General features: G+C 53.6%; 1 protein-coding gene across 6 annotated transcripts in view; it reads left to right on the top strand.

The window, feature by feature from the left end:
• The window catches only part of CNTFR (ciliary neurotrophic factor receptor), a 37874-nt gene extending 35077 nt beyond the window's left edge, over positions 1–2797 (top strand). For all 6 annotated transcript variants that reach the window (XM_070795021.1, XM_019966447.2, XM_019966444.2 and 3 more), the window contains 3 exons: positions 1345–1525; positions 1880–2048; positions 2144–2797. In XM_070795021.1, the coding sequence (XP_070651122.1) occupies positions 1345–1525; positions 1880–2048; position 2144 (351 nt within the window). In that variant the 3' untranslated portion in view covers positions 2145–2797. The remainder of the gene's footprint in view (positions 1–1344; positions 1526–1879; positions 2049–2143) is intronic.
• The last annotated feature ends 10488 nt before the right edge of the window (positions 2798–13285 follow it).

Below are 13285 nucleotides of genomic sequence, written 5' to 3'. Positions count from 1 at the left end.
TCCAAAATGTCTTCCATATTGACTCTGGCTCTACCCACACCTCCTACCTGAGGCCCATGGACCCTGGAGGGGTTGGGAGGCCTTCCCATCCCACTTGGACCCAGCTACACACACACATACACACACTTGTACTCACAGGCTCTCAGCCTCCCCCCCCCAACTTGGACCCAGCTGCACACACGCGCGCGCGCGCACACACACACACACACACACACACACACACATACACACACACACTTGTACTCACAGGCTGTTAGGTCAGGTAGCCCAGACCCTGGTTTTCTGGGAGAAGACTGGAACGGGGACCAAGAAAGCCCTAAAGCCAGACGTGGCCCAGAGCGGCCCCTCCTCCGCCCCTGCCGGCTGCCCCTGTTTACGAGGCGGCTTAATGAGGCGGCGGGTGCCGCTGAGATGAACCAGAGCCCAGCCTGGGCCTGGGAGGGGCGCCGGACAGGCAGGCCAGCCTGGAGGGTGGGGGAGACCAGCACGATGGGGCTGGCCAGGCCGGGGGCGGGGTGGCGATGCCTCCAGGAGGAAATGGAGCAGCTGTCCTGCGGTCCCGCTGCCCCCGGAACTGCCCCCCATCCCTTTTCCGCCTCAGGCTGGAGGCCTCCCTGAGGGAGAGACCCAGCTGGGGCCAGGCTGGTGGGTGCGCTGGGCATCTGGGAACCCGGGCTCCGAGTTGGAACCCGTGATAATGACAGAGCTGGCTGAAGTCTGTTTGGCCCTCACCCTGTCCCTGCGTCCTTATTACAACCCTGTGAGGGAGATCGTTAACGCCATTTTACAGATGAGGACTGCAAGGCAAGTGGAAGTTAAGTCAGTCACCTAGCGAGGAGGGGATGGATGGAGCTGAAATCTGGACTCGGGCAGCCCAGCTCCAAGTCTGTGCGTGTGGCTTTCCCACAACAGCTTCTTCATGGGGGAGGAAGAGGGCAGCCCCGCACTAACCCTCTCTCACCCCAACCTCGTGTTGCCTCCAGCTGGGACCAAGGTCAGGGGCTTGTGAGAGCTGGGTGACAGCAGAGTGGAGATGTGAGCACAGTCCTGCTGACTCTCCCCTCGGGGTGCGGGGAGCTTTCTGTCTCCTTAAAGATCTCCCTCAGGACTGTCTTCGCTCCCTGGGGGCGGCGGGTCTCCTCCCTGACGTGTCTTTACTCTCCCCTAGAGGTGTTCTCAGTAGCCCCTCCCTCCCCCAGGGAAGTCCTTGTGCCCTCCAGGGGTATGTTCACTCCTCTCCCCTCCCCGAAGTGTTCTCCTGTCTCCTGGGGGTGCCTCACTCTCCTGACCTCCAGGGTCCATCATCCCTCTCCCCCCTCCTACTCCATGGTGGTCTGGCTGCAGGTGGAGCTGTCAGACGGCACGGCACACACCATCACAGATGCCTACGCTGGCAAGGAGTACATCATCCAGGTGGCGGCCAAGGACAACGAGATTGGGACGTGGAGCGACTGGAGCGTGGCTGCCCACGCCACGCCCTGGACGGAGGAGCCACGACACCTGACCACTGAGGCCCAGGCCCCCGGTGAGCCTCCCCTCACCCCGTGCTGCCTCCTGTCCTCCTGGGACTTGGAGCGTGTGCCCCCGGGCTCTCTGAACCCTGTGTGGCTGCCACACTCCCCTTGGTCTGTCCAACCCCTGCTGTTCCTTGTCCTTGCTGTTTGGACATTCTCAGCAGGGGCCACTGGATGGAGAGGTCATCTGTGCGCCTGGGGGAAGCAGCAAGGACCTGCCTGATGGGTGAGGCTGAGGCTGTCTCACCGGGGAGGCAGCACTGGTCTAACACAGGAGGCAGGAGCCATGTCTCGTGGACCCCCAGATCTGGGGGGATCCCCAGCCCTGGCCCAGCCCTTCCCTGAGTTTCCCCCATGTTCCCCAGAGACCACGACCAGCACCACCAGCTCACTGGCACCCCCGCCCACCACGAAGATCTGTGACCCCGGGGAGCTGGGCAGCGGCGGGGCAGCCTCGGCGCCCTCCTTCGTCAGTGTCCCTGTTACTCTGGCCCTGGCTGCCGTTGCTGCCACTGCCAGCCGTCTCCTGATCTGGTGAGTGGGGTGAGGCTGGGCGGCAGAGAGGAGCCTGAGGGGACCCCCGGGCCAGCCGCTTCTCTTATGGCCTCCTGCCCTGTTCACACCCCCAGAGCCCGGCATCCTGTGAGGACACGCCAGCGGACCTGCAGAGGAGCAGGAGGCCGGAGCTGAGCCCGAAGACCCCGGTTTCTATTTTGCACACGGGCAGGAGAGCCTTCTGCATTCTCTTCAGACACAATTTGTAGAGACCCCGGCAGGCCCGGGCCTGCCGTCCCTCCCCTGGCCCCGCCACCCCATGCCGGCCCACCTCCCTCCCTCACGGGAGGGGGCCATGCAGCTAACCCGCCCACCAAAGACCCCACCACTCGCCCCTGTCCTGCCCCCCTGGGGCTGGACCCTCCAACGCCAGCGACTCCCAGGAGCCCTTGGGGGGGCCTGAGGGGAGCCCCTCACATCCAGTCTCTCCTCCTGTCCCCGCCTCCTGTCTGTCCCAGGGTCTCTGTTGCCACCATCAGATTATAAGCTCCTGACGCTGGGGGGGCCCAGCCATCCCCTTCCCCCCAGCGCCCACACTTTTCAGTCCCCCACCTCTGCCCCTGTTTTTGTACGACCCTCCCCCTTTCCTGCTCCCACCCCACAGTATTTAATGCCCTGTCAGTCCCTTCTAGTCTGACTCAATGGTAACTTGCTGTATTTGAATTTTTTATAGATGTATATACAGGGGTGGGGGCGGGGGGTTCTCATTAAACGTCACCATTTCATGAGTCCTTGGAACAGACCCGCTTTGGAAAGGTAACCCTCACCCCAGGACCCCTCCCCTTCCAGGCCTGGAGGAGGGAAGGGGTGGGGAGGGGCAGTTCAGCTCCCAGGAGGTGTTTGGGGTCAGGGCTTTCTGCTTCTGGTGGGGAGGGAGCACTCCCTGGAGGCCACGGGCAGAGTTGTGGGGAATGAAAGGTCCCAGCCAGCGAGGCAGCTCTCACCTGGGGATGTCCTGACAGCCCATGCTTGCTTGCTTGTTTAGTTGCTCAGTCGTGTCCGACTCTCTGGAACCCCATGGACTGTAACCCACCAGGCTCCTCTGTCCATGGGATTCCCCAGGCAAGAATACTGGAGTGGGTTCTAGTCAGCCCTGCAGGCTGCTAAATCCTGGCAGGGCCGTGGCCTGTTAAGGGCTGTCTTCGGAGCTTCTGCACCCACAAGTGCCCAGGCCTGGCTTTACCCACAGGGCAGAGGAGCATGAAGGGGAGGAGATCAGGCTCCATCCTCTGGATGGAGGGCTTGTCATCCCTGCCAGCCAGGAGACACAGGCCAAGGTTCAGCCTGAACTCGGGGCTCAGTGCACAGAGGGGCCTGGGCCTGGGCGGGCAGGGAGGTTGCCCGGAGGAGGCCACCTGGCATGTGACCAGGGACTTGACTCAGGACGGGGAGTGTGGACTGCGTGGTTTACCCCGGGGTTAGGTTACAGCGAGGATTCTGTGTGAGTGGGAAAGGAGCAGGCTTTGGCTTCATAGGGTACTCAGTCTTTGGTGCAGCCCCACACCCTGCTCACACCCACACCCTCCCAGTCCCCAGACTGGGCCTCCAGGTTCCCTTTGATTGCTCCTCAGAGGAGGAGCCTCTGGCTGCCCCAGGCCTGCTCAGGTCCAGTCCCACTCTTGTCAGAGCCACCCCCTGCAGCTCCTTGGCTGAGAAGGCCCAAGGCTGGGGCCAAGTTGGAAGGTACCTTTGGCCTGGGGGTAGGGGCACAGGGTTAGGCCAGAGCCCCAGCCAGAGAGCCAGGCCTGGCTGTGCTCTGGGCAGCTGGAGCAAGGAGAGAAGTGGAGTCAAAGCCATGAACATGCAGACCTGTGCACACTTCCCCCACCTCCACCCCCAGCATGCACCAAGCCATACCACCACTGAGCCACTGACCCCTGGGTCACACATGCAGCCCAGGTTCAAGCCCTCCTCCTCCAGCCAGGGTCAGGAAATGGGCATTCCATTACTGGTCTCCCTGCCCACCTGGGATGATGTCCTGGGAGGATGGGTTCATGGTTCCAGGAGCACTGATGAGTCAGGCCTGGACAGGACTCCAGGTAGGTAAAGGGCTGAGAACAAAGGTGCCCGGCCCTCCTCCAGTCTGGGCGCTGGAGGACAGGGGGCGTTCCAGGCTGGAGATGCTGTGGAAGGCAGAGGCCAATGTCAGGCTAGAGACGCCTGTGGTTTTTCAAGCCAGATATCCCCAGCTGTATGAGCACACTGCTCCTCATCCACAGGAAGGGGCTCCCAGGAAGAACCTCCTGAGAAGCTGCTGTGGACCCATCTCTGTGTCCTGGATCCTCAGTGTCTGTCCTGGATCCACTGTGTCTGTCTGGTCTCTGTGAGGTGAAGCTTGGGCCTGAAACCTGCATTCCAGGCCCAGCGGGGGTGGAGGGCGAAGGAGGGTCACCAACTCTTGAGAAGGACATTGTCTTCTCAAGACAATGACAGTTGGTCTGAGCCTCCCTCTTCCCTGTCCTTGTGGTAGAAGGGCTATAGTAGGGGGTCTCAGGCGCATGCTCTTTCCTGCCTTGAGAGCCCTGGTCAGCCCTGACCCACCCACCGCCCACCCAAGGCTTGGGCATCATCAATCTGGCCTCCATTAGCAACATGGGAAAGCAATTATGTGGGGCCTGGGGAGGAGAAGGAGGGGAGGGGGCTTGCAGGAACCTCAGAGGCCGATGGAGAGGAGGATCAAGGCATCTCCCTGACCCCATTCCCAAGGGAGAGCCCCAGCCCCATCTCAAGCCCTTAGGGGGCTTCAGGGACAGTGTCCTCACCTCTGACCAGACTGGACCCGGGCCCAGCGGTGGTCATCCCTCTGGGGGTCCTGATCCCCGACCTCACAGAGGCTGCTCGCCTGGGGAGGGTCTTGGCTGCTGTCTGTGGCTGCCTCCTCAGGCTGGCTCTTCCACATCCGTTATATCTCGTCATGGTTCTGGGGAGCTGAGGACAGCCTTGGCATCAGTTTTTGGAGCTCAGTCAGAACCCGGAGAATTAAAATCCCGCTGGTGGGGGTTGGGGGGGGGCACTGCTGGGGGAGATTTGGATCCCACCCCATGGAGCAAGCAGCCCAGCCTTTCAGCTCACTAGTTCTTGCTCTCTCTAGGGGCATGGGAACCTTCCTCTGTGCCATTCCTGTAGCACTAACTTGTCCGCCCATCATCTCTCTGAACCTATTCCATGCCTATGTCTCCGTCCCATGCCTATCTCTGAACCTTTGTTCTGGTCCCTATCCTTGTGTTCCTCTCTGTATGTCTCCTGTGTCTGCTGCCCGCTTTGTCTTTCTAGCCATCTTTTTCTCTGTCTCCATCCCTGTCTTTGCCTCTGTCCCTTGTCTCTATCTCTCAGTCTTGTCTTTTCCTGCTTCCCTCCCTCTGTCGCTGTGGGTCTGTCCCCATTGCTCAGAGTCTCCGTGTCTCTCCCTGTGTGTCTGTCTCTGTGTATATATATCTCCAGGCCCAGCTGTGTGTCTCTCTTCCTTCTTCCAGACTCTGGCATCCCTTCCCTCTGTCTGCCTCTCTCTCCGTGTTCCTGTCCTGGTCCAGACCCCAGCCCCTGGCTGCCATGCCTCCCTGGCCTGAGCCAGGGGCTGTCCTGGCTTCTGCTGCCCCCTCTCGGCTGCCTGCCTGCCCTTCATCTTCCCGGGCAGGCAGTGATCAGTGTAGGCATCCCACGCCTGCCTCCCAGCAGCCAGCCAAGAGAGGGAGGTGGTCAGGAGACTGCAGGCAGGAATACCTCCATGCAACCCCCGGCATTGAGAACTCCCTAGAGCCAGTGAGCTCACTAATTCCCTAGGCTGGTGCTCTGAGAAAGCTTATCCTCACATGTAAAGAATAGGATACTGGCTCCAAAGCCAGCCCTGGGGCCGGCACCTGCGTGTCTTTGTGTCTTGAGGTCCATGTGTTCACTATGCCCAGAGCTACTGAACGTGGACAGGTAGAGAGAGAACCTTCACGGGGTAGCACCTCCCTGGGGCTAAAGACTGGGGGGCAGGAAGGACTGGAGTGCAGTCCTCACCCCTTTTCTCAGAGGAGGGCAGAGAAGAGGGAGGTCTGAGCAGAGCAGTCTGATGGAGCTGGTCTGAGGAGGGAGGCTGGAAGGGACTTACCTGACAGTCACTCTGATGGGGAAGGCTAATCTGGAGGTGAGTGGGTCTGAGAGGGCCTGTGTGACAGGACTGGTCTGAGGGAGGCTGGCCCGGGACACTTGCTGCTGAAGAGATCTTGTTTGGAAGGGCCAGTGTGAGGGCCTAGGCCGATCCAGAGATCTCCAAAGGGACCAGTCTGAGGAGGGTCTACTCTGAAGACACAAGGGTCTGAGAACAGGACCAGCTAGCCCTAGTTTGCCTGGGACTTTCCCAGTTTTAGCACAGAATACCCCCTCGTTCCCAGGAAAATAGAATAGTTGGTCACTCTATTTGAGAAGGTCTTGGCCAACAGCACTGGTCTAATGGGAGAGGCCTGTCTATGAGCAAGCAGATCCAAGGGGGCCTGGTCTGACAGTGCCTGAGGTTTGAGGGGAGAGGTTGCTCAAGGCTAGAAGCTTCTTTGAGCAGGAGGAGAAGGGGAGGACAGAGAAAGAGATGGTTGGATGGTATCACCAACTCAATGGACATGAGTTTGAGCAAGCTCTGGGAGATGTTGATGGACAGGGAAGCCTGACGTGCTGCAGTCCATGGGGTCGCAAAGAGTCGGACACAACTGAGCGACTGAACGACAACAAAGGCCCTGAAGGGAGTGGACGGTTTGGGTCCTTCCAAAGGGCAATGGCTTGGGGAGTGGCCACCAGGGGGCAGGGCAAGCTCTTAAGAGAATCAGAGCCAAAGGCTCCAGAGGGAGCCAGACAGTGTGGGGCTGTGTGTGAAGGGTGCCTGCAACATCGAGGACACGTCTGTGTGATGCTGTGCAGCTGTGCAGTCATGTTTCAGTGTGGCTGGGTGAGCAGGGGCACGTCTGTGATGTGGCAGCATGTGCCCAGTGCGGCTGCAGCTGAGGCCTTGTGCGTGGCTATGGGGGAAGGAGCAGGAGTCTCTTGGGGCACCTGGACAGGGAGGCTGTGGGTGGGCCGTCAGAGAAGTTTCCCTGGGAGGAGCTGAGATGGGGAGGAGAGATGGACCCAGACCTCCCCATCTGTGCCCGCGCCTGCACACCAGAGGATCCTTGAGAGTGCAGACACTGAGTGCTTTGGTCACGCACAGGGGCAGTCCCCAGGCCAGTCTGCAAGCCTTGGCCCTGCCTGCCCCTCCTCTCCAGTGTCTCTCCTCCTGCTACCTTCACCTGGTGCTGCTCCAGCTGAACACCCCACGCCCACCCCACTGCACCCCATTCCTCCATCACTGTTTCTAGTGCTCCTATCTCCATGTCTTGGTTCCTGCTGTTCCTTACCCGATATCTCCTCTCATGCTGCCTCCGTGAAACACTCCCCGCTCATCCCTCTTCATGGTGGGCTGGGTACCCACTCTGTGCAGAGGCTTAGTCCTGTGGACCCCAATCTCACCACTGGGACCTGAGAGTCACCGGGATGGGGCTGGTAGGATCTTGTCCAGAGTCGGAGGGTCCCTGAGGGGAGAGGCATGGACCAAGCAAGGCTGGGAAGCTCCGAGTTAGGACAGCAAAGAGACGTCACCATTACAGAATCACTCCACTTGGTCCTACCCCCCACTAACAAACCGAACAAAAGCCAAAACAAACCAAAACAAAAATGCTGTTACAAGCTCAAGTCCAACCAAACAAGGAAGTTCTTTTTATAAACCTTCAAATGCAATAGCCAAGGAAAGGAACAGAAGATTCTGAAGCAGTGTATGAGTGGTATGTCTCCTAACCCCATGGCCAAAAGTAGCACTGAGAAAAGGCAAGTCAACAGAACACCAAGAATTCTCACTAATACACTGTAATCTGAGAGAAGTGGACTGTTGAGTGAGTAGATAGCCTCAGGGAAAATCTGGGGAGGGGTGGGGAGAAAAAAATGCTTTGTAAATGTGCATGCGTGCTAAGTCACTTCAGTCAGTCTGCAACCCTATGGACCCGTCAGGCTCCTTTGTCCATGGGATTCTCCAGGCAAAAATATTGGAGTGGGTTTCTCTGCCCTCCTCCAGGGGATCTTCCTGCTGTATTCATCCATGAGACCTCAGGAGAGGCAGGAAGAGGTGCTATGGCTTGGCATCTTCCAGGGTACTGGTCTGAGGCTGGGGGCTCCAAAGCTACAGGATGAGGAATGCCCCACCCTCTAGCTGCAGCAGAATCTCTTAACACAGCCTCAAAGAGGCAGCGTTTAGGCCCCATCAAGGTCAGCAGGCAGCCCCACCCAAGCCACCCTTAGGCCGTAGAGATGGGGTGGGTGGACTTGAAAGCAATAGCCAGCTTTTAAACCACAGCTCCCAGGGGAAGATAAAATGGTCCAGACAAGATGGGCAGGCATTTGACACCAGAGCAAGGAGAGGTCTGCTAAATGTGAGTGTGGCAGATGTAAGAGGAAAGGAAAGAGCATGGCCTCTAGGCGCATGGATCATAGCTACGAAAAAGGTGGGAAGGAAGGGAGGGAGGCAGGGAAAGAACGGAACAGGAGGACAGAAGGCAAAAACAAGATAAACAGCCCAATCTAGAAGAAAACACAACCAAAGGAATAAAAGCAGATTTCTGGCAAGTTCTTCCTGTTACGGAAGGCTGTAATAATAGTATGAAATCAATAAAACAGGAACTCAAAGACAGAATGATAAAACAACAATGAGATGCAAGAGAGATCACAGAACTAAGGAAAAATAATAAAGGACCAAAACAGTACCGTTACAGACGTAACAAATAAACCAGAGACAGCAAAGCACAGAATGGATATGACTGGACACCAAAGTAATGTGTAGGAAAGACTTGAAATACCAAGAGTAAATGTGATTGGAAAGGTAAAGACATTCAAGCAATTAGAGTGAAGGACAAAGACAAGCTACCATAGCATAATTAGCAGCCCTAAAGCTGAGGTTCCAAAAATGGAACAGCAAGAGTTATTAAGGTATGAAACACAGGAAGGCTTCCCCTGAAATGAAATAAGAACTGAATATTCAGATTGAAAGTGCACACCATATGCTAGAAGAATTGATACGGAATAGCATTGACATTAAGACACACTGATTTAGTAACCAAACTTAGAGGATAAAATAAGAATACTTGAGGAATCTAGGCAGAAAAAGCAAGTCATGTCAGTGGAGGGGAAAGTCAGTCTGAACTCAGATCTCTCCAAGGTAACATTCATCAAACGAAGATAATGAAACAAAATCTACAAAATTCTGAGGGTAAAAAAATGTCACCCCCCAAAACATAACGAACCAAGGGGTTGATCTCAATCATGAATTTAGGGATACAGAACTCAGGAGTCCTTCTGGAAAAACTAGGCAAGGACAAAATCCAACCAGCCGAGACTTGAACCAAAATAAGGAGCTGAGAAGGGCAAATTCATGGTAAAAGGACTGGAGCGTGCTCAGGCACTCAGTCGTGCCTGCCTCTTTGCGACTCCATGCTCTGCCGGGGACCAGCCCCGGTGGATCCAGGGTATTCGAAGCGGGGACGGCGTCGGCGAGGATCAGGAAACAACTGCTTAATTAAACGTTAATTAAGGATATAAAGAGTAATAGAATGAGGATAGCTCAGTGAAGAAATTCAGTGGAGAAAAGAGGCTGAATAATTCAGCCAGAAGGTAAGAGAAAGAACGACCTGGTGAGACCAAGTTTCAGTGAACAAGGCCCCCACTTTATTTTCCAAAGTAGTTTTTATACCTTAAGTTATGCATAGAGGATAATGGGGGAAGGGGTAGAGTCAAGCAGCAAGCCAGGCTTTCTTCCTGCAAACTTATCATATGCAAAAGTTTAGGTGATTTGCATCATCTTCTGGCCCGGAGGCCTTTTCCTCTAAAGGTGATTATTCTAAAGTCAGGCGCCAGCCTCCAAAAAGCATTAGATAAAGTTGCATTCCTACAGAGCAAAGGTGTGGTGGACTATAACAAGAAAAAGAATTAATTCAAGGGTCCCAGGTTACAAACATTAAAGCTACTACTTACACCAATTATATTAATCAATACACTGCCAGGGACACAGCAGGTAAGGGATATGGAGACTTAGCAGCAAACATTGGCCCAACAAGTGAGAATCCCTTCACCAATACAATTTCTAATCAATCTTTTAACTGCTCAAAGGAATCTGTATTTAGACAGTTTAGAACATCTCATGCCTCTCACAGTTTGGAGGCTCTGAGCAATCACATGTGGCCGGAAAAACCTATTCAGGCAGGCTAGAGGACTTCCAAGGGAGTTTGTAGGTTGAAACACTGTCACACCCAGGAATTATTAACTGGAGCTGTAAGCTAACTCTTTTTTCAGAGAGGTAGTGGGGGACAGCCCCCCGTAAAGTCAGAGGTGTAGGTGAAAGCACAAAGCAGAAAGTAGGCAGACTCTGGTTTTGGGGGTAGATTGCTCGAGAATTTCCAGGGAGACTCCTGAGGCTTGATCCCGCCTTTGCGTATGCCAAGCCTCCTTCCTCAAGACCTTTGCCAGGGGCGGAGCTCGCTCCCCGCAATGCTCCTCTTTGCATCCTGCCATGCTCCTCTTTGCATCCCGCCATGCTCCTCGTTGCAGCCTGCCAGGCTCCTCTGGTCATTATGTCTTCCTCCAGCGGGTTTTCCCAACCCAAGGATCGCATCCATGTCTCCTGTGTCTCCTGCATTGGCAGCTGGGTTCTTCACTACTGAGCTACCTGGGAAGCCCCAAGAGGACTGGTGGTGAAGATTAATTCCTTTAGATTAAGATTTAACTGTTGGGAATTTTAGTTGCAGAATGGAATGTAAATATTATAAATCCTGATAAAATAAAAACAACATTGGCAACACAGTCTTGAATGGAGGAAAGGGGCGGGAAGGAGGGCAGAAAATCACATTTTCTTTCATAGTTCAGAGCAACTAATATGCAGATAAATCCAAAACATAATTGTAAAAATCCTACTCTAATCTCTTAGCTGAAATTGTTTGTCTTAACTTGAGAGGGTGCTTTTAAGAATGAATAGCTTTTTGAGGTGAGGAAATATTTAGTTGAAGTTTGTTTATTTCTTCATTTTCACTTTAGTTTCTTTCCCCTCTTAAATACAACAATACACTTTGCCCTTTGGTTCTTAAAAAAAAAAAAAACTTCTATAGTGTGTCTCATTCATTTTTGTGTCTGGCTCTATTTTTACCTCTCTCTCTCTCTCTCAATCTCCCTTAATGCTTTATGCATACAAATAATACTGACCATTTCTGTCTGGTGAGATCTTTGAATGACTGATTGAATTTTTCTCTGTATTCTTTTATATGACTTAAAAATCATTTAAAAAATAAATTTGCATCTTTTTTCTGTTTTTAAAAAACTATTATCTTTCCCTTTCTCTCTCCCTTTTGGTTTAAGGTAAATCACCTAATCTTGAGCCTAAGATTCCTCTTCAATCTGGGGATAAGATTTACATTAGAAGATGTTATGAAGATTGTGAGATAATCCACCACCCACCTGGTGGTAGGATGAATAATGGCCCCCAAATTAGTTTGCACCCTAATTCCCAGAAACTTTGAATGTACATGTACGTGGTAAAAGGATTTTACAGCTGTGATTAAATTAAGGGTCTTAAAATGGGAAGATTATCCTGGATTAACAGGTGGTGTGGATGCAATCACAGCTATCCTAATAGAAAAGATGCAGGAGTCTTCAGAGGAGAAGGTGATGGGATGATGGAAGCAGAGGCTGGAAAATGTAGGAAAGGCCCTCAAGCTAGGGAACACAGGCAGCTGCTAGAAGCTGAAATGGTGGGGAAATCGATTCCCCTCCCAGGTCCACACCTTGACCTCAGCCTGGTGAAACTGATTTCAGTCCTCTGACCTTCAGACTGTAAGAGAATAATCTGTTGTTGGAAGCCATTAAGTTTGTGGTAATTTATTAAAACAGCAACAGGAAACTAACACCAGACATTCCTATGTGCTGTTCCTTTGGTCCAAGTTGACCTCCATAGCCATCTGTTTCATCCTCCCAACTCCTACTTGTTCAATGTTCAAGTTTCCCTGACATCACCCAGAGGGGAGTGTGTATCCCCCATCACAACACTAACCACTGTTAGAGCTGCTCACGGATAGGTGTCTCTCCCTCCCAAGCTGTGCATGTGAGGTCAGGGCTGGAGACCAGGCTCCCTGCTTCCCAAGCCCAGCAGAAGACCCAGCTCAGTAACTGCTAAATGAACAGATGGGTAGGTGAGGGCAAGGTGAGCAGTTGGTGCCATGTAAATAATCATTACTCTCATTCCTTGGTGTCAGTGCCTCTCCCTTCCCGATTTCCACCTGGCTGTCTCCCAGGATCCTCTCCTCCTCATTACTCGCATGCTTCTAATCTCTAGAAAACCGATCTGTGTCTTTATCTCTGAGTTCTTTTCCTTGGTCATTGGTCCAAAACACATTTGGTGATACCTGTTGAGTCTATGGATAGGTTTACCTTTGGGTGTGCACGTGTGTGTGTGTCATGGAGACCCGTGAACCCCTTTAAGTGTATTTTCCTGGATATGCAGGACATGTGTAGTGAGCGTTAGACATATGTGTACTGTACGGATGTGTGTTTTCATGCGCATGCCTGTACCTGTGGGTAAGCTTGTTGTTTCTGCACACGTGTGCTTTTGCTTGTGTGCTGTGTGTCTCTGATTGTGGGTTATGTGTCTGTGTTAGTGTATGTCTGTACATGCAGGGAAAGACACCTTTTGATTTCTGCTCCCAAGCGATCTGGCTGCCTGAGGCAGACATTGGTGTGCCAGCTTAGCCATAGGGTTGCTGTCTTCCCTTTCCTGTCTCAGGCATACGGCTGGACCTTTTTCCTCCTTTTCTCCTGGGATGACAATCTCAGGTTCAAGGTTGGGCCAGCCACAGATATCTTCCCAACTCTGGCCTTCTGGAGGCCTAAGCTTCTTGAAGTGATTTTGCTAAGAAGAGAGGCAAAGTCACCCAGAGAGTCCCTCCAAATGAAGAGGGGGTTCTGCTTTTAAATGGGTAAGTGGGACCCACAAATACTCCCTAATGATGACCTAGGAGAGGGGTCAGGGCAGGCTTGGGAAGGAAGGATCCTGGACATTGAGCTCCAACCTAGGAATCTCAGTAGAGACCGTGTACACCACAGCATCAAATATCCAGTGTCTCTGCACAGTTGAAGAGGATGGAGTGGGGTGGTGCCCCCCATGACCTTCCTACTGC

This window comes from Bos indicus, chromosome 8 (assembly GCF_029378745.1).
Source record: "Bos indicus isolate NIAB-ARS_2022 breed Sahiwal x Tharparkar chromosome 8, NIAB-ARS_B.indTharparkar_mat_pri_1.0, whole genome shotgun sequence".
Lineage (NCBI taxonomy): Eukaryota > Metazoa > Chordata > Mammalia > Artiodactyla > Bovidae > Bos > Bos indicus.
This window is presented reverse-complemented; position numbering and strand designations above follow the sequence as displayed.